The sequence below is a fragment of the Perognathus longimembris genome, chromosome 16, assembly GCF_023159225.1.
Source record: "Perognathus longimembris pacificus isolate PPM17 chromosome 16, ASM2315922v1, whole genome shotgun sequence".
In the NCBI taxonomy this organism is placed as follows: domain Eukaryota; kingdom Metazoa; phylum Chordata; class Mammalia; order Rodentia; family Heteromyidae; genus Perognathus; species Perognathus longimembris.
In genome coordinates, this window is record NC_063176.1 from 28811127 (window position 1) to 28835360 (window position 24234).

The 24234-nt window shown below is 38.5% G+C and overlaps 1 protein-coding gene across 2 annotated transcripts in view; it reads left to right on the plus strand.

Annotated features, from left to right (window-relative positions):
• Positions 1-24234, plus strand: part of Cep135 (centrosomal protein 135) — a 58704-nt gene that overhangs the window by 1095 nt on the left and 33375 nt on the right. For both annotated transcript variants that reach the window (XM_048364374.1, XM_048364375.1), the window contains exons 2-12: positions 2628-2784; positions 3571-3761; positions 4575-4742; positions 5712-5853; positions 7476-7560; positions 10162-10290; positions 13262-13477; positions 17116-17181; positions 18049-18187; positions 19758-19981; positions 23583-23735. In XM_048364374.1, the coding sequence (XP_048220331.1) occupies positions 2672-2784; positions 3571-3761; positions 4575-4742; positions 5712-5853; positions 7476-7560; positions 10162-10290; positions 13262-13477; positions 17116-17181; positions 18049-18187; positions 19758-19981; positions 23583-23735 (1626 nt within the window). In that variant the 5' untranslated portion in view covers positions 2628-2671. The remainder of the gene's footprint in view (positions 1-2627; positions 2785-3570; positions 3762-4574; positions 4743-5711; positions 5854-7475; positions 7561-10161; positions 10291-13261; positions 13478-17115; positions 17182-18048; positions 18188-19757; positions 19982-23582; positions 23736-24234) is intronic.

Below are 24234 nucleotides of genomic sequence, written 5' to 3' on the forward strand. Positions count from 1 at the left end.
CAGCGAAGTTGCACAACAGTCTATATTTGGTGCAGAGAGTCCTGTGATTAGCTTATTGAAAAAGAGCAAAGTTTCTACAGAAATGAACTCATAACAACGTGTGTGTGTGTGTTTGTGTGTGTCAGTGTGCGTGCACGCCTGTGCCAGTCCTAACACATCCAGGTGTTTTGGGTGGTTAATTGGAGCTAAGAGTCTTATGGACTTTGCTGCCCTGGCTTCAAACCACAATCTTCAGATCTTAGTCTCCAGAGAGCTAGGATTATAGGCATGAGCCACAGGCTTCCGGCAATATTTTTAAGTTGTTAGACTTTTGTAGGGTTAGTAAATGAGATTGGTCTGAAAATCTTTTCTCACCAATGGTCAATTTTATTCTTAATGTTTGCAATATTTGAGGAAGACAGGTAGGTAGAAATAAACTATTCTGCCTTTATTATTATTATCCTGTTCAGTCTTTTGACTGAACATTTATCAACTTTATTTTCATTCCGGTCCTGGGGCTTGAACTCAGCCTGGGCACTGTCTTTTTAGCCTTTTCTCTGAAGGCTAGCAGTTGAATCTCCTAAGGAGGTAAGATTACAGGTGTGAGCAACCAGCACCCAGCTTGGACACTCACATTACTCACATTTCTGTCCAGGAATGGCCTCAAACCTTGATCCTGCTTCCTGTGCCTCTCACATCATTGGGATACAGGATTGGGATACAGGAATAAACAATCCACCAGGCCTGACTTGTTTGTGGAGGTTAAGCCTTGCTAATTTGCCCAGGCTAACCTTAAACAACAGTCCTCTTGCTGATATGTATCAGTAGTTCCTTTCCTTTTATGCCTGAGTATTCTTACATTTTATAAATATGAGTTTGCTTATCCTTTTGCTGCTCATGTGTTTTTAGGATGTTTCCAGTTTGGGCTTGTTATGAATAAATTTGCTGTGAATATTCTGTCATCTTTTTGCGGATGTTTGCTTTCATTTTCTAGTGTAAATACCTAGAAATAAAATGACGGTGTTATTACCTCAGAATATGTTTAACTTTATAAGAAACAGCCTGCTTTCTCCAAGGTGATTTTACGGTCCTGTCCCCAATGTGTGAACATTTTCATTTGCTCTGCATCTTTGCCAATATGGAGTGTTGTCAGTCTTTTAAATTATAGCCTAGAGTGTGGGCAAAAGTATACTTCATTGTGGATTGAATTGGTATTTCTCTGATGACTAATGGTGAGCATATTTTCATAGAGTATTCCTCTTGAAATACAAGGCAAGCACTCTACCACTCTACCCAGCCCCTCCTGAAATAATCTTTCGCAAGGTACTTGTTCAAGTTTTTGGGGAGGGGGGTGTTTATGTATTGGACCCGTGAAAGCCTGTGCTTTCACTTGGTTGCTTTTTTGTTGTTGTTGTTTTGCTTAGAGCTAGTGCTCTGCTACTCCAGTCTGGCATTTTGCTGGTTAATTGGAGATAGAATCTTGGGGATTTTTCTGCCTGGGCTGGCCTAGAACTTTCACCATCCTAGCTCAGCCTCCTCCTGAGTAGTTGGGAAAATAGATGTGAGCCACTGGCCCTTGGCCTGCTCAGGTCTTTTAACACAACTAAATTTTAGTTTTAGCTTAAATAAACATCCTTACTTAGTTGTTATGAGTTCCATTTATTATGAATTCTTATTAATTGATCAATTAATGCTGATCCTGGGGCTTGAACTCGGGGCCGGTGCTGTCCCTGAGCTTCTTTTGCTCAAGGATAACACTCTACCACTTGAGCCACAACTCTACTTCTGGCATTTTTGGCAATTAATTGGAGTCTCACCGACTTTTCTGCTTGGACTAGCTTCAAACTTCAATCTGCAGATCTCAACCTCCTGAGAAGCTAGGATTACAGGTGTGAGCCCCCAGCACCTGGCTTCCTTTTATATTTTATATAAATCCTTCCTCCGATACTGAAAATATTTTCTGGCGCTCTCCATTTTCTTTTTTGGGGGAAGGGCTTATGTTTAGTGCTATCAAAAGTTCTAAGTTTGGCCAAAATAGATTGTTTTGGGCTGGGGAAGGAGTGATAAGAGCGGTGAGACTGATTGGAATGTATTATAAACATGTTCCAATGGAACAGTGAAATCCCTCTCTGAACACTAATTTAAAAATCTAAAAAGAATTAAAAAGAATTGTCTACATCTGGGAAATTTTTTGTTTTCTTCTAGAATCTTTGGGGTGGTTTCTGTTGTTGTTGTTGTTTGCCAGTCCTGGGGCTTGAACTCAGGGCCTGGGCTCTGTCCTTGAGCTTCTTTTGCTCAAAGCTAGCACTCTACCACTTGAGCCACACAGTTCCACTTCTGGCTTTTTCTATTTATGTGGTACTGAGGAATTGAACCCAGGCCTTCATGCATGCTAGGCAAGCTCTCTACCCCTAGCCCACATTCCTAGCCTCTATTCTAGAATGCGTGTTGGCTTAACTTCACATTTAGGTTTATGAGGAGATAAGTATTTTAATACAGCATCACAGAAATCATAAATGTTAGATTTATCTATAAACATTAATCTATTTTAAAAAGGAACAAAAATAACTTTCATATGAAAACAATTTTGTGTTACTGAGAAACACCAATACTCGCTATAATAACAATGTTTCATTCTTCTTGCTTAGGACTTTATATTCTGAAGTGAATAAAACTGGTTCCAGAAGGCAAGATGACCACAGCTGCAGAAAGGAAGTTTATTAATATCAGGAAAAGATTAGATCAGTTGGGATACCGACAGACCCTGACAGTGGAGTGTTTGCCTTTGGTAGAAAAACTTTTCAGGTAAAGTGAAAAATGCAGATCTAAGCACAGATAAACTGGTGACGTTTGTGGTTGAACTTCCTTTTTCAGTAAAGAAGTGAGCAGACGTTAGAGTCCTCTAGGTCATTAAATGCTTAAGTCATGCAAAGCTCATCTGCTCTTTCTCTAGTCCTGATCTCCCAGCCCTTCCTGCAGAGTCTACTGTTCACACTGCTGTTCTGAGCAGACATTTATGAGGGTTTCTTGTGAATGGAAGTCAAGTTGGGGAATTGCCCATATGGGTGGGAGATGCTTTCCTTTTTCTTTTTTTTAAGCAGTGCTAGAGATTGAGCCCTCAGCTTGAGTATAACAAGTGAATTCTCTGCCACTGAGCTGTACTCCCAGCCTGACTTTTTCCTCCCTCTGCCCCTTCTTTCCTTCTTTCTTGGGAACAATACTGAGCTTGAGCTGAAGGCTGCAAGTTCTTGCTTGCCTTTCTTTTGTTTCCTCTCCACTATGTATGTACTGCATAAATGTCCTGCTAGCCTTTGTTCTTAGAGGTAAGGACTAATTCTTACTTGCTTAGCCAGGAGCATGCATAGGTGGGAGATTCTGAGTGATTCAGTGTGTATCTTCTTCATAACAATCTTGCTTTAAGAAACTTTAGGGGACCGGATCCTTTGAAAGAGCCTTAATGTTTATTCTTAAAATTTGACATCACTTAAGATATATTTTAAGGCTAGAAATGTATTTACAAGTATGTTTTAAGTTACTTAAAATTGAATGGAATGTTTTCTTGTATTTATATTTTCTGACCTTTAATTTCAGTGATTTAGTTCATACTACAGAAAGCCTTCGACAATTAAAATTATCTTCTGTGAAAGCTGAAAAAGAAAGCGCCAATTTTGATTTTGTCTTGGAGCCCTATAAACTTGAAAATGCAAGATTGAGTAGGGAAAATAATGAATTATACCTGGAGATGATGAGACTGAGAGAGTACTCAGAACAAAACAGTAGAGGTAAGGGAAAATTGGTCATTTGCATGTGCAACATCTTCACTTTTTTGGCTTTACATGTAGATGAGGCTAAAGTCTAATTTTGAAATTGCTGATTATAAAAGATGACCACCAGATGTATTCAGGAGTTCTGAAATGGAAAATAAATAAATGTGCATTCCATAGCTAGGTCAGACCTTGACATATGTGGATTCAAATTTAAAGTTAACATTGCCATGAATGCTAGAAATGAGGAAACATTCCTGAAACAGCTTTTGTTGTTCCTTTACTGAAAATGAAAGTGGTAAAGTAAGGGAAAGCCATATTTAACCAAGTTTTTGAACTGGGAAGCTGTAGATAGCATAGGATGATTTCAAAGATTCCAGGCAAAAAATAGTTGTATGATTATTCTTTTAAAAATGATGATGATGAGAAGGATGAGGATGATGATGATGATGTGCCAGTACCAGGACTTGAACTCAAAAACTCGGACTCTTGCTCAGCTTGCTTTAGTCATACCACCAGTCCATGGTTATCTTACTGTAAATTCTTTCTTGATGCCTGGTGTGAATTCACAGTCCTTTAGCTTCATACCAATTTACTGGATCAACAGCCATGATGTACACGTAAGCACCTATAGCAACAGAAAACATTATTTCCCTGTTGTGTTTAGTGAGTCATTTGCAGTTTTGTTAATAATGGTAGATAATGGGCTTGAGACAAAGCATGCATAAGAATCAGGTGGAGCCTTTCTTGATTTGACCTTTTGTATTTTGTGAAAGGGAAGAACTTCATAGATTTCTTGATCTTTAGTCTTTGACTCTTTTTCATCGTAAGAATTGAAAACAGCATTGAAGAAGAGTGCACATGAAACAGCTGATCTGAAATTTCTAAATAACCAATATGTTCATAAACTCAGACTTTTGGAGAAAGAGAGTAAAGCTAAGAATGAAAAAATTCAACAACTTCAAGAAAAGAATTTGCATGCTGTAGTACAAACTCCAGGTAAGTCTATTCATTCTCAAATTTGTTCGGATGATAATGAAGACAAAATAGTGGGTTATGTTTATTCTTCATGAGGACCTGTTAATTTTTTACATACAACTTAAGTCTTGGCTAGATGCTAAAAATGATAAATTGTTGCCAGGTACCAGTAGCTCACACCTGTAATCCTAGATATGCAGGAGGCTGAGATCTGAGGATCACAGTTCAAAGCCAGCCTGGGCAGGAAAGGCCATGAGACTCTTATCTCCAATTAACCACCAGAAAACAAGAAGTGGCACGATGGCTCAAATGGTAGAGTGCTAGCCTTGAACTGAAAAGCTTAGGGACAACACCCAGGCCCAGAGTTCAAGCCCCACGTCAGACAAAAAAAAAAGATAAATTATCCATGCATTTTAGACCAAGACAAGTTTGATCACGCTATCCATTAGAAAAGGTTAACTCCTGCTACTTTTAAGCATAATTTTAAAAATATTCCTTACTATTTCGAGTTATAGCATAAGTACGTTATAGGTAACATTTTGCTATTTCAGTCTGCAGTTATCTGCTCTTTGACATTGCTTAACAGTTTTTTGTTACTAATGATTCCTTAGTAATGATTCCTTGAGCTCCTAATAGTGAACTACAAGGCATATTCAGCTTTTAATCTTGCTAAAACCTAATGTCTATATAGCAGAGTATCTAATTAAGTCTGAGCGCCTATGTCAAACTTGTAGGCACATAAACATTTTATAGTCATGACCAAATGAGTAGCTACAGAAAATGTGGTATTATGTGTACACATTGGTATGTTAGCCATAAAGTTGGGTGGAACTAGAGATTATTATGTTAAGTCAAGTAAGCCAAATTAAGAAAGACAAATTTATGTTTTATTTTGTTTCTCCTAATTTTTTTGTTTTTTATATTAAATTTTATTGACAAGAGAGGGTACAGTTACATAATAATCTAATTTTTTTGACTTTTTTTTTTAAGGAGGCAAGAAAAGAAGCATTGCTTTTAGGCGCCAGCGGATGCAAATTGATGAGCCAGTTCCCCCCTCTGAAGTCAGTTCTTACCCAGTTCCTCAGCCTGATGACCCTTATATTGCAGACCTCTTGGAGGTGGCTGATAACAGGTACAGTAAATCATTCTACAACTGGGATCATAACTCAGGGGTAACCTATGCTTAGCATGCTGAGTTCAGTCCTTAGCATCAAAATAAAAAGGATGCTTTTTTTTGTGTGTGTGGTGGTGGTGGTACTATGGTTTGAACTCAGCACTTCTTAGGCAGGTTCTCTATTATTTGAACCACACCCCCAAACCTTTTTGCTTTGGTTATTTTTCTTTTTGCCAGTCCTGGGCCTTGAACTCAGGGCCTGAGCACTGTCCCTGGCTTCTTTTTGCTCAAGGCTAGCACTCTGCCTCTTGAGCCACAGCGCCACTTCTGGCCATTTTCTATATATGTGGTGCTAGGAATCGAACCCAGGGCTTCATGAATACGAGGCGAGCACTCTTGCCACTAGGCCATATTCCCAGCCCCGCTTTGGTTATTTTTCAATGAGATTTTAAGTTTTTGCACCTAGTCAATCTCAGACTGAGATTCTCCTACCCTTGGCCTCCCTGTGTGGCTGGGACCACAAGTTTGTGCCACTATTTATTGGAATGAAGTCTTGCTGACTTTTTTACCCAAGCTGCTCTTGAACCCATGATCCTTAGGATCTCCACCATCTCAGTAATTCAGATTACAGGCATGAGCCACAGCAACCAGCTATAATCATAGTGACTTAATTGATGACTGATTTGCTTTTGTCTTAGTAACTATTGTAACCCTTGTTTCTAATACAGAAATTTGTGTACAAGAACTCAATAAATACCTTCTGAATTCTGTGGAATATTGGTTTTGAAACCTTGATTTCAAATAGGTTATTTATCTGAAATTTTTGCTTTAAAGTAGTTTAGTGCCATCCAGAACCTATTTCAGAAGCATTGCTTAGACAGTTTTTTATCTGTAAGTTATCTTTTTTAGGAATCTCTTCAGATTTATCTCAAATGCCAGTTGGACATGAATAGATTTATAAGTGGATTTGAAATTCTTATCTAACTCTGTATTTATATTTCCTTAAACTGGAATCAGATATAAATTCTACTTAATTAAAAATTCATTAGGCCTCTTGGGCAAGGCACTGGGATATAAAGAGAGAGGAATAGATAGTGTGGCTGTTCTTTAGAAGCCTGTAGTCAGTAGTGGAGATGAACGAGGAATACACGAGATACCATTAAGGGCATTTTACGTGGTTCAGCAAAGCAAACGAGCAAGCACAACTGACACCATGCGCTTCTCTGGGAAGCACTAACCCTGGATCCACTGGGGAAATACTGCACATAGCGCTTCGTAGATGGTGCAGAAAATATGGAGGAATTCTTTGAATTTGATTATCTTAGTATAATCTAAAAGCTCAGGGACAGTGCCTAGGCCTTGAGTTCAAGCCTCAGGACTGGCATGTGTGTGCACACACAGAATAGTGCAGTGAGTACATTGGCACGTTGGGTACATTGCATAACGTGCCCAGGTTTCAAGTTATTTACCACTGAGCTTTCTACCTATTCTCATGCAGTTCTCTCTCCAACATGATGTAGTCCATTAATGTTGCAGCCTTGGGACTCTGGCATAGCGCTATCACTCATTGAGGAGCAGGAAGTGTAAAAAAAATCAAACAACCATCTCCTTTCATACTATTTGTTACAAATGTGTTTCAGGATTCAGGAACTTCAAGAGGAGGTTCAGCAGCTACAGAACAAGCTAGCAGTGATGGAAAGCGGAGTGAAAGACTACGGCAAGCAAGTAGGTCATCATTAATGCAGATCCGTATTGACATAAGGATTCTATGGTCATAACTACAATTGTCTTGTATCTGTACCTTTATCTTTATTAGTTTTTTGGAAGAATTGATGCCTGGAATGGACTGAGAGCACCAAGCCCCCTTCATTATTCATTGAGTTTTTTGTTTAGTTTTAAGTTTTCTTTTAGGTAATACATCTATCTCTTCAAATAGAATTTTATGAACACACTGTTCTTTCCATTTCAGAAGGGATTTTATTGATGTGTATTATGGGTGTTTTTTTTTTTTTATTTGATTCTTAGACTGTGTGTGTGCGCGCGCACGTGCGCATGTGCGCATGCATGCGCCTGTACACGCACGTATCCGCTTGCCTGTTCTGAGGCTTGAACTCAGGGCCTGGGCACTGTCTGAGAGCTCTTCAGCACAAGGCTAATGCTCTGCTTGGAGCCACAGTCCCACTAGCATTTTTTCTGGTGGTTAATTGGAGCTAAGAGTCTCATGGCCTTTCCTGCCCGCCTGGCTTTGAACCTCAATCCTCAGATCTCAGCTTCTTGTGTAGCTTTTCTTTTTGCTTGATTTTGTTTTGTTTTCTTCAGCATGCATTTCACATTGTGAGGGCTGAGAGTGTAGCCCAGTGGTAGAGCAACATGCTTAGCCTGCTTAAGCCCTGGGCTCAACAATAGTAACAAAATAACAATAATAACAAGCACAATAACCAAAATACTACTATAATGTTTGCTATTTTCAAGCTCCTTTCCAGACTTACCATACCTTCTCAGGATATTACCATTTCTTACCTATTATCTTTATCTTTAAAATAGTGATATCTAAAGCTGAGTGCCAGTGGCACATGCCTATAATCCAAGGTTATTGGGAGGTAGAGATTGGAGGAATTATTTGAGATTTTCGCAGGCAAAAAGTTCATGACACACCATTTCATGAGAAAAAGCTGCATATGGTGGCACATATCTGTCATCTCAGTGCTAGTTTGAGATAGATAAGTGTGTGGCATTCCAGGCTGACCCAGGCAAAAGTGAGACTCTTAACCTCAAAAAAGATCCAGAGCAAAAAGGGTCAGAGATGTCTCTCAATCAGTAGAGCACCTGTCTAGATCACAGTATCCCTGAGTTCAAACCCCAGTGCTACTACTACTACTGCTACTACAAAAAGAAGCAGAACTTACATGTACTTATGATTAATTCAGTGGGTAGAAGATTGTTCTTGCCATTAAGACCTAATTCTTCAGACTCATGTGTTGTATGTTATAATCTAATCATAGTGAGCCATTTCTACCTCAAAAGTACTACATTGTTATGTTTTGTGTTGCTGTTTATATATCCTTTTTGGATGTATTTGATAAGGCCTGTGCTGCTTTCCACAGGCACAAACATACTGTGCACAGTAAGTAAGCCACTTCATTCCCTAACTGCTTTGGTGCCTTGTCTGTTTCCTTTATTCGGCCATGGAACCAGCATACTGTATCACAGATTTTTGGTTTGTTTGCTTGCTAGCTTTTTCTGTAAAGCTGAATCTTCCTGAAAGTCAGAGACCATGCATTAATAATCCTTCTATACCAGTTCTATGTGCATTAATTGGTCAGTGTTTAATCTTCATTCCTTTTTCTTTTCTAAAATGTGCATTTATTCATTTTGGGAAAGAAAAAAGCCTGCAAGTGTGTGAGTTTTTCCAAATTCTTTCATGTGAATTATAATATCAGTTTATGGTTAATATCTCTCTCTCTCTTTTTTTTTTTTTTGGTCTGGTGGTTAATTGGAGATAAGAGTCTTGTGGCTTTTCCTGCCCATGCTGGCTTTGAACTGTAATCCTCAGATCTCAGCCTCCTGAGTAGCTAGGATTACAGGCATGAGCCACCAGTGCCTGGCTGATTATTTGCTTTCTAAATAATCAGTACTTAAAATTTCCCTGGTTTCTTATTATTTTTAATGTTGAGGTTGAGTACAACTCAGTTTTCTAAGTGTTTTGCATTTGTTCATTTTTTTCAGCAGGCACTGAAGTCTCTCCGACTCGGATTTGGTATTTGAGTGTGTTGGTTTGTTAGCAACTTGCTGTTGGTATTGAACAAATTGCTCTTAGGTAAAATTTTTTAATTAGAACTTATTTATTTATTTTTGGCCAGTCCTGGGTCTTGGACTCAGGGCCTGAGCACCATCCCTGGCTTCTTCCCGCTCAAGGCTAGCACTCTGCCACCTGAGCCACAGCGCCCCTTCTGGCCGTTTTCCATATATGTGGTGCTGGGAATCGAACCGAGAGCTTCATGTGTAGGAGGCAAGCATTCTTGCCACTAGGCCATATTCCCAGCCCCTAATTAGAACTTATTTAATTAAAATTAAACTAGAAAATAATTTATTAGTAAAAAATTAACTTAGGGTCAATTCAGTGAAGGTACTTACTATGAAAACGATGTGAGTTCTTCTGTTGGCATTTTCTGTGTTACTTATTTTGTTCTACATACATACATAGTGTCTGTGGGGAAAAATATGCATGTTAATTTTTGGATACATTGTGGGAAATAGTAAAAAAAGGATGTTCTAAGACCTACCTCATTCCACTTAGAAACCGATAGCCCCATTTTGCGTCTCCAGATTGAGCTGAGAGAACGAGAGATAGAGCGCCTGTCAGTTGCTCTGGACGGTGGGCGGTCCCCTGATGTTGTGTCTCTGGAGACCAGAAATAAAACCAATGAAAAGCTGATTGCTCATCTGAATGTTCAGGTAATGGCTCTCAGAATAATTATTGCAGATTGTATACAATCTTAAGTGTTGATAATGATCTATGGGTTTGTACATCTGACAAGATTGTTCACTTAGCTATTATTTATTTGATAGGGACAGAGTGTCTAGAAATAGAGCACACTATTGAAAAATACTGTTCTTAAAGGATATTCAATGAAGCAAGAATTATGACACACCATAGAGTTTACAGCTTAAAAGAAGAGAATAAGCTATGGGCATATTGTGATCTTCAATTTGCTTTTTAAAAAAAAATGTATAAATGTACTTGGTAAGAAAAAATACTGAAAGAGGAATTTCAAGATGTACTAACAAAGCTTGTCTTTGTATGATGGAATATTCTTCTTTTTTTTTTTTTTTCCGGCCAGTCCTGGGCCTTGGACTCAGGGCCTGAGCACTGTTCCTGGCTTCCTTTTTGCTCAAGGCTAGCACTCTGCCACTTGAGCCACAGCACCACTTCTGGCCGTTTTCTGTATATGTGGTGCTGGGGAATCGAACCCAGGGCCTCATGTATACGAGGCAAGCTCTCTTGCCACTAGGCCATATCCCCAGCCCGGAATATTCTTCTTGATGGTTTATTTAAAAATTTTTATAGCTGTGCATTTTATAGTATTAAAAGCAAAAATATATGAACATATAAATATGAATATATAAAATATGCATGTAATTGTTTTATATGCTTAGATATAATAATTTATAGTATAATATATAATTATGACAATAAAAATAAAATAATATACATCCATATGTATAGGATAGGAGTGTAACTCAGTGGTAGAGTACTTGCCTAGCATTCACAAGGCCTCGGGTTCAATCCTCAGCGTCACAAGTAAATAAAACCTGCATTTGATGGGGACTAGATGAGCAAGAGAGTTCTATAACATATGACATATTACTGTATTTGTAATAAGAAATATCAGCAGTAGCTCTAGGACAGTGCTATCCAATAGAAATACAATATGAGCTAATTATGAAGTTTTACTATTTTCCCATTTTTAGAAAGCAAAAAATAAAAATAAGTGGGATTAATTGTAATAATGCATTTATTCCAAAATCATATTTCTGCATGCAATATTTTTACATTTTTCTTGTTTTTGAACCAGAACTTTTTTTTCCCTTTTTTGTTCTTTGGTGGTGGTAATCTTGAACAACTCTGGGCCTGGGCACTGACCTGAGCTCTCCAGCTCAAGGCTAGCACTCTGCCACTTGAGCCCCAGCACCACTTCTGGTTTACTGGTGGTTAATTGGAGATAAGAGTCTCATGGAATTTCCTACCTAGGCTGGCTTTGAACCTCCATCCTCGGATCTCAGCCTCCTAAGTAGCTAGGATTATAGGTGTTAGCCACCAGCGCCCAGCTGAACCAGAACTTTTTTTTTTAAATTTTTTATTTATTAATTGAACACAAATTTTTTGACAAGGTGTTGTGCAAAAAGAGTACAGTTACATAGTACGGCAGTGTGTACATTTCTTGTGATATCTTACGCCCTGTTTTTCTATCCCTTCTCTAGGTCAGGTAGACATATATACAATATACAATGTATCAAGAACATATACAGTAGCCACGTGGCCACGCCCAAGAAAGTTCGCCTAGGGCTTTAAATGTAATGTCGATATTAGACCATATGTCGACAGTAGTCTTATATGAACTTACATACCTAGCTTTTGAGCTATTGTATTCCCCTGAGAGGTCAAATTTTGAGCTTTATATGTTGAGTAATTGTTTGGTTTTAGTTACATACTGTTGGGTTGCTGCCCCAATCCTGTGGGGAATACTATTTGACAAGCAGTTTTTGGTTTCACAGACTTGGTCTCTACTGTCTCTCTGTCTCCCTTTGTTAACAGTCATATATCAGGGAGATCATGCCTCTTTGTCTTCTGTGTTCTAGGCTTGTCTCACTCAACATTATTTGTTCGAGTTCTAACCATTTCCCTGCGAATAACAATATTTCACCATTCCTAATCACTATGTAGTATTCCATTGTGTATAAGTACCATATTTTTTGGATCCATTCGTCTGTGGAGCGGCATCTGGGTTGTTTCCATATTTTGGCTATTGTGAATTGTGCCACGATAAACATGGAAGTACAAATGGCTTTTTGATATCTTGGGGTTTGCTGTTTAGGATAGATGCCTAGGAGTGGTATGGCTGGGTCATAGGGTAGGTCTATATTGAGCTTTGTTTTTTTTTTTGCCAGTCCTGGGCCTTGGACTCAGGGCCTGAACACTGTCCCTTGGCTTCTTCCCGCTCAAGGCTAGCACTCTGCCGCTTGAGCCACAGCGCCACTTCTGGCCGTTTTCTGTATATGTGGTGCTGGGGAATCGAACCTAGGGCCTCGTGTATCCGAGGCAGGCACTCTTGCCACTAGGCCATATCCCCAGCCCCTATATTGAGCTTTTTGAGAAACCTCCATACTGTTCTCCAAAGTGGTTGTACTAATTTGCACTCCCACCAACAGTGGAAAAGGGTTCCTCTTTCCCCGCACCCCCTCCAGCATTTGTTGTTGCCTGATGAACCAGAACTTTGGAAGTATACATTTTTTGTTTGTAGCACATCTCAGTTTAGACCTTCCATAGTTCAAGTAGATATAGCTAGATGTGAGTGGATATTATATTGGACAGTACCATCATTGTGATATTTCTGATATTAATGCCATCATTGTGATATTTCTGCTCATAATTTTAGATCTCTGTTGGTAAAAAGTTAATGCAAATTTCTTAGTTATCTTTTCTTTCTGTGCTGGAAAATCAATGCCAGTGGATATATAGTTGGACTGAGTTACCCACCGTCAGTTTTACAAATCAAATCAGCATTAAAGTTTACAAATATAAAGTAGCTGTTGTTGTAATTTTAATATTTTTTAAAATGTAGTTTTTCAAACTATTAGTTGGAAGGTTCAGTATTTAGGATTATTTTCCAGTTCATATACTTCATGAATTGCAAATTTAATTTAGGTTGACTTTCTTCAGCAAGCTAATAAAGAGTTGGAGAGGCACATCCAAGAGCTTTTGGAAACCAAGGAAACAGTGACAAGCGAAGTTGTTAGTTTAAGTAACAGAAATGAAAAACTCTGCCAAGAATTAACTGAAATAGATCAGTTAGCACAACAACTGGAAAGGCATAAAGAAGAAGTGTTGGAGTCTGCTGATAAAGAGCTTGGGGAAGCAAAGGTAATGGCAAGTCTGGTTGTGGGAAGGTTCACTAACTGCTGGGATACAGTGAGCTTGAGCCCTGCTGACTTCACACTCAGGCTATGGGTGCATTTGTCTGAGGTTTTCATTTTTTGCTTTTGTTAATTCCGTTCTTAAGCTTTTTTTGACCTTGTAAATGATTGCCTTCTAGTTGTCTAGATGTTTTTCTACAGCACATAAGATAAATCTCTAACCTCTGTCTTGATCTTCTTTGAGATTTTTGTCTTTATTTCTGCTTTCTGAGAGAGCCTCTGAAGTTTGTCCTCTGACTTTTTTGCTCAAGCACCCTGTAAGATATTCTTAACATTATATGTCTTTGGGCTGGGAATGTGGCCTAGTGGTAGATTGCTTGTCTTGTATACATGAAGCCCTGGGTTCAGTTCCTCAGCACCACATATATAGAAAAAGCCAGAAGTGGTGCTGTGGCTCAAGAGGTAGAGTACTAGCCTTGAGCAAAAAGAAGCCAGGGACAGTGCTCAGGCCCTGAGTCCAAGCCCCAAGAGTGGCAATAAAATAAAATAAATTGTATGTCTGCTAACCTAGAAATTCGTAGCTTACGTTTTTCATCTTTTAGTTTAAATAGGTGCAAGCAATAAAATTTTCAATATACCGTAAATATTCAGCTCCTAAAATGAAACTATCTCATTGTTCTTTTGCATGTAGCCAGTAAAATCTAAATGACCCTTTCTCCTTGAAATCTTCACAGAGTTTTATCCTATTTTATCATTTTATACCTGAATGCCTTATTTATTTATTTATTTTTTCTTGCCAATCCTGGGCTAGCACTCTGCCACTTGAGCCACAGCACCACTTCTGGCCATTTTTCTATATATGTGGTGCTTGGGAATCGAACCCAGGCCTTCATGCATACGAGGCAAGCACTCTTGCCACTAGGCCATGTTTCCAGCCCCTGAATGTCTTTTTATAATCACTCTACCTTGCCTAACTGGATTAAACTACATATATTACACTTTTTGTTTTTAGAAATTCCTTATGCCAACAAGATTAAATGTTAATTTTTTTCTCTGAACAGAGTTATTATCATTATTAGTTATCAGTGGGACAATGTGACAGATATACCAAAAATGTTGATAAATAGTTAAAAAGTAAACGGTTTTGTGGAACTACATCACAGTAAAATATGAGAGAAAGTAATATTTAAAGCTTTCAGCCAGCCTCAACATTTCAGATCATCTTTTTATCTAGTATGCCAAAAGTTTTTAAATCTTGAAACAGTATGCTACTCTGTTATAACTGATATGTAAGCCTTTCTTCCAAGCAGCGTGAGAAAGGTGGCCACAATGGAAGAGTAGGAGATGAGGCTCAGATTATATCCAGGCCATAAAAACTTCTTAGGGAAATCATTTTTAAGAAGCCTTCTATAGGGGCTGGGAGTATGGCCTAGTGGCAAGAGTGCTTGCCTCCTACACATGAAGCTCTTGGTTCGATTCCCCAGCACCACATACATGGAAAACTGCCAGAAGGGGCGCTGTGGCTCAGGTGGCAGAGTGCTAGCCTTGAGCGGGAAGAAGCCAGGGATGGTGCTCAGGCCCTGAGTCCAAGGCCCAGGACTGACCAAAAAAAAAAAAAAAAAGAAGCCTTCTATATATAAATTAAAAAATTTAGATTTTGATTCCTTTTTTTTTTATTGTCAAACTGATGTACAGAGAGGTTACTATTTCATACGTTAGGCATTGGATACATTTCTTGTACTGTTTGTTACCTCCTCTCTCATTCCTCCCTCCCTCCTCCCTCTTCCCCTCTCCCCCCATGAGTTGTTCAGTTGGTTTACACCAAACAGTTTTGCAAGTATTGCTTTTGTAGTCATTTGTCTTTTTATCCCGTGTCTCTTGATTTTGATATTCCCTTTCACTTCCCTAGTTCTAATACCAGTATACACAGTTTCAAATGTACTCAGATAAGATACAGTGTTAGTGCAGGTACAACCACAGGAAGGGGATACACAAGGATCATCGACAATAGAAGCTACAGTTTCACATGGCATGTTGAAAGTAATTACAACAGTGAAATAACAGTCCTTTCCATAACATGGAGTTCATTTCACTTAGCATCATCTTATGTGTTCATAAGGGCATAGCTATTGGGCTCTTGTGATCCTCTGCTGTGACTAGCCTAAACCTGTGCTAATGATTGCCTATGCGGGAGACCATAGAGTCCATGTTTCTTTGGGTCTGGCTCACTTCACTTAGTATAATTTTTTCCAAGTCCTTCCATTTCCTTACGAATGGGGCAACATCATTCTTTCTGATAGAGGCATAAAGTTCCATTGTGTATATGTACCACATTTTCCTGATCCATTCATCTACTGAGGGGCATCTGGGTTGGTTCCATATTTTAGCTATGACAAAATTGGATTTTGATTCTTTAAAACTGTGTAGGGGCGTGTAGCTCAGTGTGAAAGCACTTGTGTCGTATGAGTGAGGCCCTGTGTTTGATCACCAGCACCACAAAAATACTAAAGAAAAGAAACTATTCATACCATAGTTTCAGATAATACTTGATGCCAGGTAATACTTGATTTCAGATAAATCTTGATGCCAGGAAAAACTGACAGACCAACCTACCTAGGCCCTGAGTTGAAGCCCCATGACCAGCAAAAAAAAAAAAAAAAAAGACTATATGTTCAATTAACCAGCAAAATGTGGAGCTGGTGGAATGGCTCAAGTGGTAGAGCTGGCTGGGCAATCATTAGGCTTTTTAGTTCAAGCTTTAGTACTAGGGGGGAAAAAGTAGAATTAATGAATTGAGTAAAATTATATTTTACAAAAATAACAAAAAACAGGTACAGTTCTATAAACAAAAAAATCTAAAAGGAAGATTAAGTAATAGCATCACAGAACTAAAATACTTACGAGTAACCAACACGGTGAAAAACTATAAAACATTGCTAAAAGTTAAAGAAGTTAAATGCAAAGTTAAATACAAAGACATCCTATATTCTTAAGTTGGAATACTTAACTATTATTAAATTATCCAAAATGATCTACAAATTCAGCAATCTGTTATCAAAATCCTAGTATCAGGTTTTTGCAGAAATAGAAAAAAATCAACTCCTGTGTCTCACCCCTGTCTTGTTCGTCCCTCTGCACCTTCTTTGTTCTGCACAGTGGCTACTTAACATGGCTTCTCATGGCCTGTTGACAAGGCTCAGAAATGACAACTTGACTACACAAAAGACTCTTCCTGAGTGATAACATTTTAATGGCCTCCTCTCCTGGGGGTTGCAATGTTGAGTATCCAGGCTGGTAAAAGCAAGTGGGGAAGATTAGGAAATGACAGTATCATAAGAAACCCTAAAAAAATTAAGGCCTAAGGCAAGTCCTACAAGTCTACAGTAGGTAAAAAAGATTTCAAACAGCCCTTTTAGATGCTACAAATATGTTCTGTAAGCATTCAGGATACCAAAAGAATAAAGAGAAAAACCTCAGCTCTGCTTCCTCTTCATTGAAACTGAGTATTAGGTCTAAGGCCTCAGGTCTTACTGATAAAGGAGAATGTAAACTACTAGAAAAAGTACTCAGTCTTACTGTGCTGTGCCTTAGTGCTGGGCATTCTTAGACTTTTAGATGTTTACCTAATAGGCTTTTTATTCCTAGAAAGAGATTAAAAGAAACCTCTGTGAAATGCGGAATCTTGAAGAAACAATGGCAAAACTTAAACTGGTAAGTTGGGGTCCTGCTAAATTGCCAACATTTTAAGTGAGAAATATTTCACTTTACTGAACATCCGTTTTAAATTGAGATAATTTACATATAATATTCACTCAAGTGTCATCCGTTTTATGCAACCATCACTGTCGTTTAATTAGAGCATTTTTGTCCCTCATATCAATAAATTGTTTACCCATTAGCACCTACTCCCTGACAACCAGCACGTACTTTTAGATTCTGTAGATGCTCTATTGTAACTATTCTATATAGATGATCCAAGTGGCTCGTGTACTAGACTTCTTTCAGCATGGTGCTCACTATTTGTATGTATCCTGTAAATGTTGAATGACTCATGCTGCTCAAGCCTGTGACCAAGTTTCAGCAGTGTGGGCTGACATTAATATCTGTTACTAATTTCTGATCTTTCTCGTACTTCCACTAGTGCTTTATTGTGTGTATTAGTACAATTAATGATGGTACTAATAGTTAATATTTATTAAGTACTTAACCAAGGTGGACATGCCAGTCACTAAGTTACTGGATATTTACTACTACCCAACTTTTAAACATAAGCTTTTATAATTTGAAACAAGTAGAAAATTATGCCACATAAATTGGAAGAAAATATAATGTAATAATTTCACCATCCACAAAGAAGCATTATTGATCTTTGGGTTCTCTGGTGCTGCTTTGAGCTACCATTGATAATTGACTTTAGTTGAAACTGTTTATTTGAGTAATTAAAAGTTTGTTTACCCATATATGTATGTGAATTGCAGTTTTCCAAATGTGCTTACAAATATCCATTTAAACTTTTAAGTGCTGTAATGTTTTACAAAGTTATTAGAAGTCTTATTTACAGTATTCAAAAACTCACAGGAATTAAGCTTATGCCATGAAGAAAAGGAGAGACTGAGTGATGAACTGCTTCTGAAATCAGACCTGGAAACTGTTGTTTATCAGCTTGAACAAGAAAAGCAAAGACTTCACAAAAAGTTGGAAAGTTTTACAGTTACAGGTAAGATAGACAAAGTTAGAAACTTGAAAAGTATTGAGATTTGCTCTTAATGTATTGTTTCTTATTTTTTATTATTTAAGTTATTGTACAAAGGGGTTTTGTTCCAACCTGCCAATTTATTATTTTTCTTTGTAGATCATTCATTTAATGTTTGCAGAGTGCTTGCCATGAATTAGAACCCACACTGGGCATCGTAGATAGGGAGAAACCCCTCACCTCTAAAACCTTAAGAATTCGAATATGCTTAACTGGTTAGTCCAGGAGACCCTGCTTGAACATTTTGCAGCATCTGGTTTTTCTGTGGGTTTTTTTTTTGCCAGTCTTGGGGCTTGGACGCAGGGCCTGAGCACGGTCCCTGGCTTCCTTTTTCTCAAGGCTAGCACTCTACCACTTGAGCCACAGCACCACTTCTGAGTGTGGTGCTGAGTGTGGTGCTGAGGAATTGAACCCAGGGCTTCATGTATGCGAGGCAAGCACTCTACCACTAGGCCACATTCCCAGCCCCTGTCTGTTGTTTTTGAGACAGACTGATAATAGAATGAAAACCAAGTATCATTCCTTCACTATTTCTTGGGATGAATTTGTCAATTCATGAATTTTCCCATTGCATATAGTAAATGCTTACAATGTATCCACTGAATGAATGGAAGAAGAAATGGGAGCAAATCAGAATATATCATGAAAATATTCAGTGCCTCACAGTTTTAAAGAGTATTAGTTAAATTAGGTCAAACTATAAGAAATTGCTAGTCTTCAGGTACTTTGATTTTTGAAAAGTTAATTTCTGTGGTAAAAGTAGTAACTGTGAGCAGGGCACAATGGTGTGGGGCTGAAGTCCCAGCCACTTTAAACTCTGAGGCAGGAGGATTGCCTCAGCCCAGAAGTCAGGTAAGCCACATAGTGGGACTCTGTCTCAAAAAACAAAAAACTGATCATTGTACTTAGCTGAGAAAGACTTGTTTCCATCTCTTTGTATATGCATGAAATCCAACCTTAGTGTTAAATTTGCTCATGTTCTGATTGTTTGTAGATGTATTTGTGTTTCAATGCATTTTCAGATCTCTAGAAATTACCATGTAGAAATGTATTGCTTCATTTTTGAAGGTACTAGATAATACACTGTGATAAGACAAAAACAGGGAGACTTGACTCAATGGATTCTTTTTTTTTTTTTTTTTTTTTTTTTGGCCAGTCCTGGGCCTTGGACTCAGGGCCTGAGCACTGTCCCTGGCTTCCTTTTTGCTCAAGGCTAGCACTCTGCCACTTGAGCCACAGCGCCACTTCTGGCCATTTTCTGTATATGTGGTGCTGGGGAATTGAACCCAGGGCCTCATGTATACGAGGCAAGCACTCTTGCCACTAGGCCATATCCCCAGCCCTCAATGGATTCTTATTTAAACTTTTAATGTTTCACTTTTTCCCTTTTCTTCTCTTAATATTTACCTCTTTGATACTTGTAAGTGATATACAAAAGAATTCATGATTTCTTATTGCTTTCATTCTAAAAAGTAATTGATGTTTATATTACATATGCGACATTGTTTTAAGATTTAACCACTTTAATTTGCAGAAAGAGAACTTACTCTGGAAGTTGAGAGGATGAGGCTCGAACATGGAATAAAACGTCGAGACAAGTCACCCTCTCGTTTAGATACATTTCTGAAAGGTATAGAAGAAGAGCGAGATTATTATAAAAAAGAACTAGAACGTCTCCAACATATAATACAGCGAAGATCTTGCTCTATAAATTATTGTGCCCATGAAAAAATTCCAGCATTTAAAACATTAGAAAAGGTAATCCCTCTTTAAAAGACTATAATCAGTAAGGCAGAGAATACGGTTATGAAACTTCTGCTTTATTAATATTTTATATGTAACTTTATTCACATTTGCTTTTGGAAGTCATTATTTTGATCTTTGTTTTCTGCTGCAACCTATTCTGTGGGTTTTTGTTGCCAGTCCTGGGGCTTGAACTCAGGGCCTGAGCACTGTCCCTGGCTTCTTCTTGCTCAAGGCTAGCACTAGGCGACTTGAGCCATAGCACCACTTCTGGCTTTTTCTATATATGTGGTGCAAAGGAATCGAACCCAGGGCTTCATGTATACGAGATGAGCACTTTACCACTAGGCCATATTCCCAGCCCTGCTGCAACCTATTCTGTAGGCACTGGTGTTAGTAGGGAAACGACCCCCACCCTCACCCAAGGTAGAAATGCTGATTCCTGGATTAAGTAGGAAAATGACCCCCTGGCAAGGTAGAAATGCTGATTGCTGAATTAAGGAAAGGTAGACTAGCTGTGTCATAGAAAGAAGTCCAGAAGCTTCGGGCTTAGAAACTAGAGTCTAGGCACTGTGCTGCTGGACACTTCCCTTCTCTAATGATTTATTTCCTGAATCACCTCTCTTCCTCCTGGTAGCAGAGTCGCTTTGTCCACACAGGCAACATGGCTTCTTTTCTTTGGTTGGACCAGTCAGGATGGAACATCACATTTTGCTGATTGAGCATCTTCTTCCTTGCTATGGGAAATGGCTAGAAATTGGAAGTGGATGCTGAATACATGTGTCCATTCTATCCACATTTGCAGGTTGACTGGTTATAGGTGTTCACTTTGAAAGCTTGACATGATGGTAATCCTAGACTAGTTTCAGCTACTTGGGAAGCTAAGACAGAAGGATGAAAACTTTAAAACTTTAAAGACTGAGCAATATAACAAGACCCTGTCTCCAGACAAACAAACAAATAAACAGAAAGATGAAAGAAAGCTGGGTGTGGTGGCTCACACCTGTAATCCTAACTGGAGGTCTCACTATGTAGCTCAGGTTGTCCTCAAACCCATGATCTTCCTGTCTTAGTGTTTCATGTGCTGGTATTACCAGTGAACACTCTCATGTTTGGTTTCAGAGCTTTTAGCCTAAATACTTGATTCAGTTGCTTTGTATAGATTCATAATTAAAAGACAAGAGGGAGGACTGGAAATGTGATCTAGTGGAAGAGTGCTTCCCTAGCACACATGAAGCCTTGGGTTTGCTTTCACAGCATCACATATACAGAAAAAAGCCGGAAATGGTGCTATGGCTCAAGAGGTAGAGTGCTAGCCTTGAGCAAAATGAAGCCAGGGACAGTGCTCAGGCCCTGAGTCCAAACCCCAGGGCTGGCCAAAAAAAAAAAAAGACAAGTGGGAGAGATAATGATAAGGTACTAGTAGAATTAGATACCTTTTGCCCCTTCAATTTGCTTATTTTCTTGAAATGTGTGGCACAAACCACTCATTTGCTAGAATTCAGAAATCAGACTGTTCAGAGTATTTTAGAGCCCCCCATATAAATCAAAGTAATGGGTGAAGTGGGAATAATGAGGCATAGAAAACAGAATAAGACAATTCCTGATCTTGTAACTTTCAGCATTGTGTAAGGAGTAAGGAGTGATGAAAAGGAGTTAAGTATTATGTATCAAAACATAAACATCATCATACAAGATCTAGTTAGAGAAGATTTCAATCAGTAAATGTTCAGGAATGTATGCTTTCCTAGGTGCCATGTTGGGCACTGAATATGTAGTGAATAAGCCTGGGTATCTACTATGTACCTCTTGGAACTTAAATTTTAGTGGATATACATTAAAAACAAACTCACGTTTGTTTTTGCACACACTACCACTGAGCTATTTCTGCAACCCCTAATTTAATCTCATTTATAATGCTAATGAAGAGTAAAGTATACAGGAAAGATTCAGAACACTAAATTAGTCTACAAAAGATCTGTAAATGGAGAATCTAGAAGAATTTATTGTGGAAAGTGACATTTAACTAAGACCTAAACAGTAATGTAAGTAGACTTGAATCTTTATTCATTAAGTCTCCTTTTCTAGAATCTGTTGAGACCACTTTCTTTCTGTAAATTTTTAAAATTTAGATAAAATTGGGGTATAGATCTCGTTTTATACTTTCAAGCCTTGAATAATACAGTCCCAAGATGCTGTAGTGTATTGAATTATCAGATAATCTGAACTTAAGATGCATACATTTAGTACTTTTAACAATAAAATACTATAAATGTGCCATCTTTATTTTGCATGGTTAACACTGAAGACACTGGATCTTTTGAATTGAACTGGAATAGTAGGCGTATTCTTGTTTAGAAATGTTGAAAACAGTGTATGCTAAAGTTGTGCATTGATTCACTGATTAGCTTATACTACTTGTTAGAAGTATTTATGTTAATCTGATTGCAATTGTAGACCTGTAGGTGTCATTTGAAGATCGTTGTGGGTTAGGCCTGGTTGGAAAATTGATCATAGCAAACCCTGAGAAATGTGTGACACAGTTAGTTACTTGCTCTGGGTGAACAAGTACACCTGCTCCCTTTCCTGGAGAGGATTTAAAGTAATAGTGCTTTAAAATTGCCATGACTTGGGCTGGGAATATGGCTTATTAGTTGAGAGCTTGCCTAGCATGCATGAACCCCTGGGTTCCATTCCTTAGTACCACATAAACAGAAAAAGCCAGAAGTGACGCTGTGGCTCAAATGGTAGAGTGCTAGCCTTGAGCAGCTCAGGGACAGTGTCTGGGCCCTGAGTTCAAGCCCCAGAATTGGCCAACACACACACACACACACACACACACACACACACACACACACACACACACACCTCAAAAAATCATTTTGAAGTCTTGAAAAACAGGGACAGTGTCTGGGCCCTGAGTTCAAGCCCCAGAATTGGCCAACACACACACACACACACACACACACACACACACACACACACACACACACACACCTCAAAAAATCATTTTGAAGTCTTGAAAAACAAAGTTGAGGAGCCTGCCCTCTAAGTTTCTAAGACTGGAACGAGCCCCTATATATTTATGTATTACAAGTTCCTGGGCATTACTGCTATTTCTGGAGGGGTTGTACCATTCCAGGAGCAGGACTGTGGAAGGGTCTGATGGGACCTGGTCAGATGCTGACAGCGTGGGTACTCAGAGAATTTACCTCAGTACTGCCAGTGTTATCATCAATTCTAACAGATTTTTCTGTTCAAAATATTTTCCTTGGGCTGGGAGTATGGCCTAGTGGTAGAGTGCTTGCCTCATGTACATGAAGCCCTGGGTTTGATTCCTCAGCACCACATATATAGAAAAAGCCAGAGGTGGTGCTATGGCTCAAGTGGTAGAGGGCTAGCCTTGAGCAAAAAGAGGCCAGGGCTCAGACTCTGAGTCCAAGCCCCAGGACTGGCAAAAAAAAAAAAAAGTTTTCCTTAATTACATTAAAAGAACTTCTGTGCCTTTTGTCTATTATTAGTCTTGCTCAGTCATCCTCATCACTAGCATCTTGATGATAACCATGTGGTGATAATTACAACAAGTGGTAACTTCTGTCTTTTAATTATGTTTCAGGATGGCTACAATTCAGAAATTCATCTGATCACAAAAGAAAGAGATGAACTTCAGCGTATGCTAGAAAGATTTGAAAAATACATGGAAGATATACAATCCAATGTTAAATTATTGACAGCAGAAAGAGATAAACTGAGTGTCTTATATAATGAAGTAAGAAATGTATAATAATTAAGCCAACTAGTTTCTAAATTATAGAATCAGCTAACCATGGTGAAGCCAGTATGTATTCATCAAAGTTCTTTTAACATATGGACCTTTGATACTCCTTCATAATTAGGATTTTAATTAGTAGTATATTCTCATCCTGTTCTCAAAGCACATATTTCTTTTTCATATCTTTCTTCTAGCTTATGCATGTGACAGATCAAAACTACCTGAATAGGCCTCACAGCCTAATTTATCCTGGGATTTAGACATGTGCCACATGTCTGAATGCCAAGAATAAACTTGGGTAGCTCACTTGCTGCTTGGACTACTGGCTATTAAAGGTGTACTGTCTAATGGAAAAGGTTCTCCTGCAGAAGGAATGAATATAATCTGGCCCATTTACCATGCCTCACTTGTCTTAAGGGCTGAGTGGGCAAAGCCTGATGATATCTGTCATCAAAATTAGTCCCTTGCTGTTTTGACAAAGGTGAACACATAAATT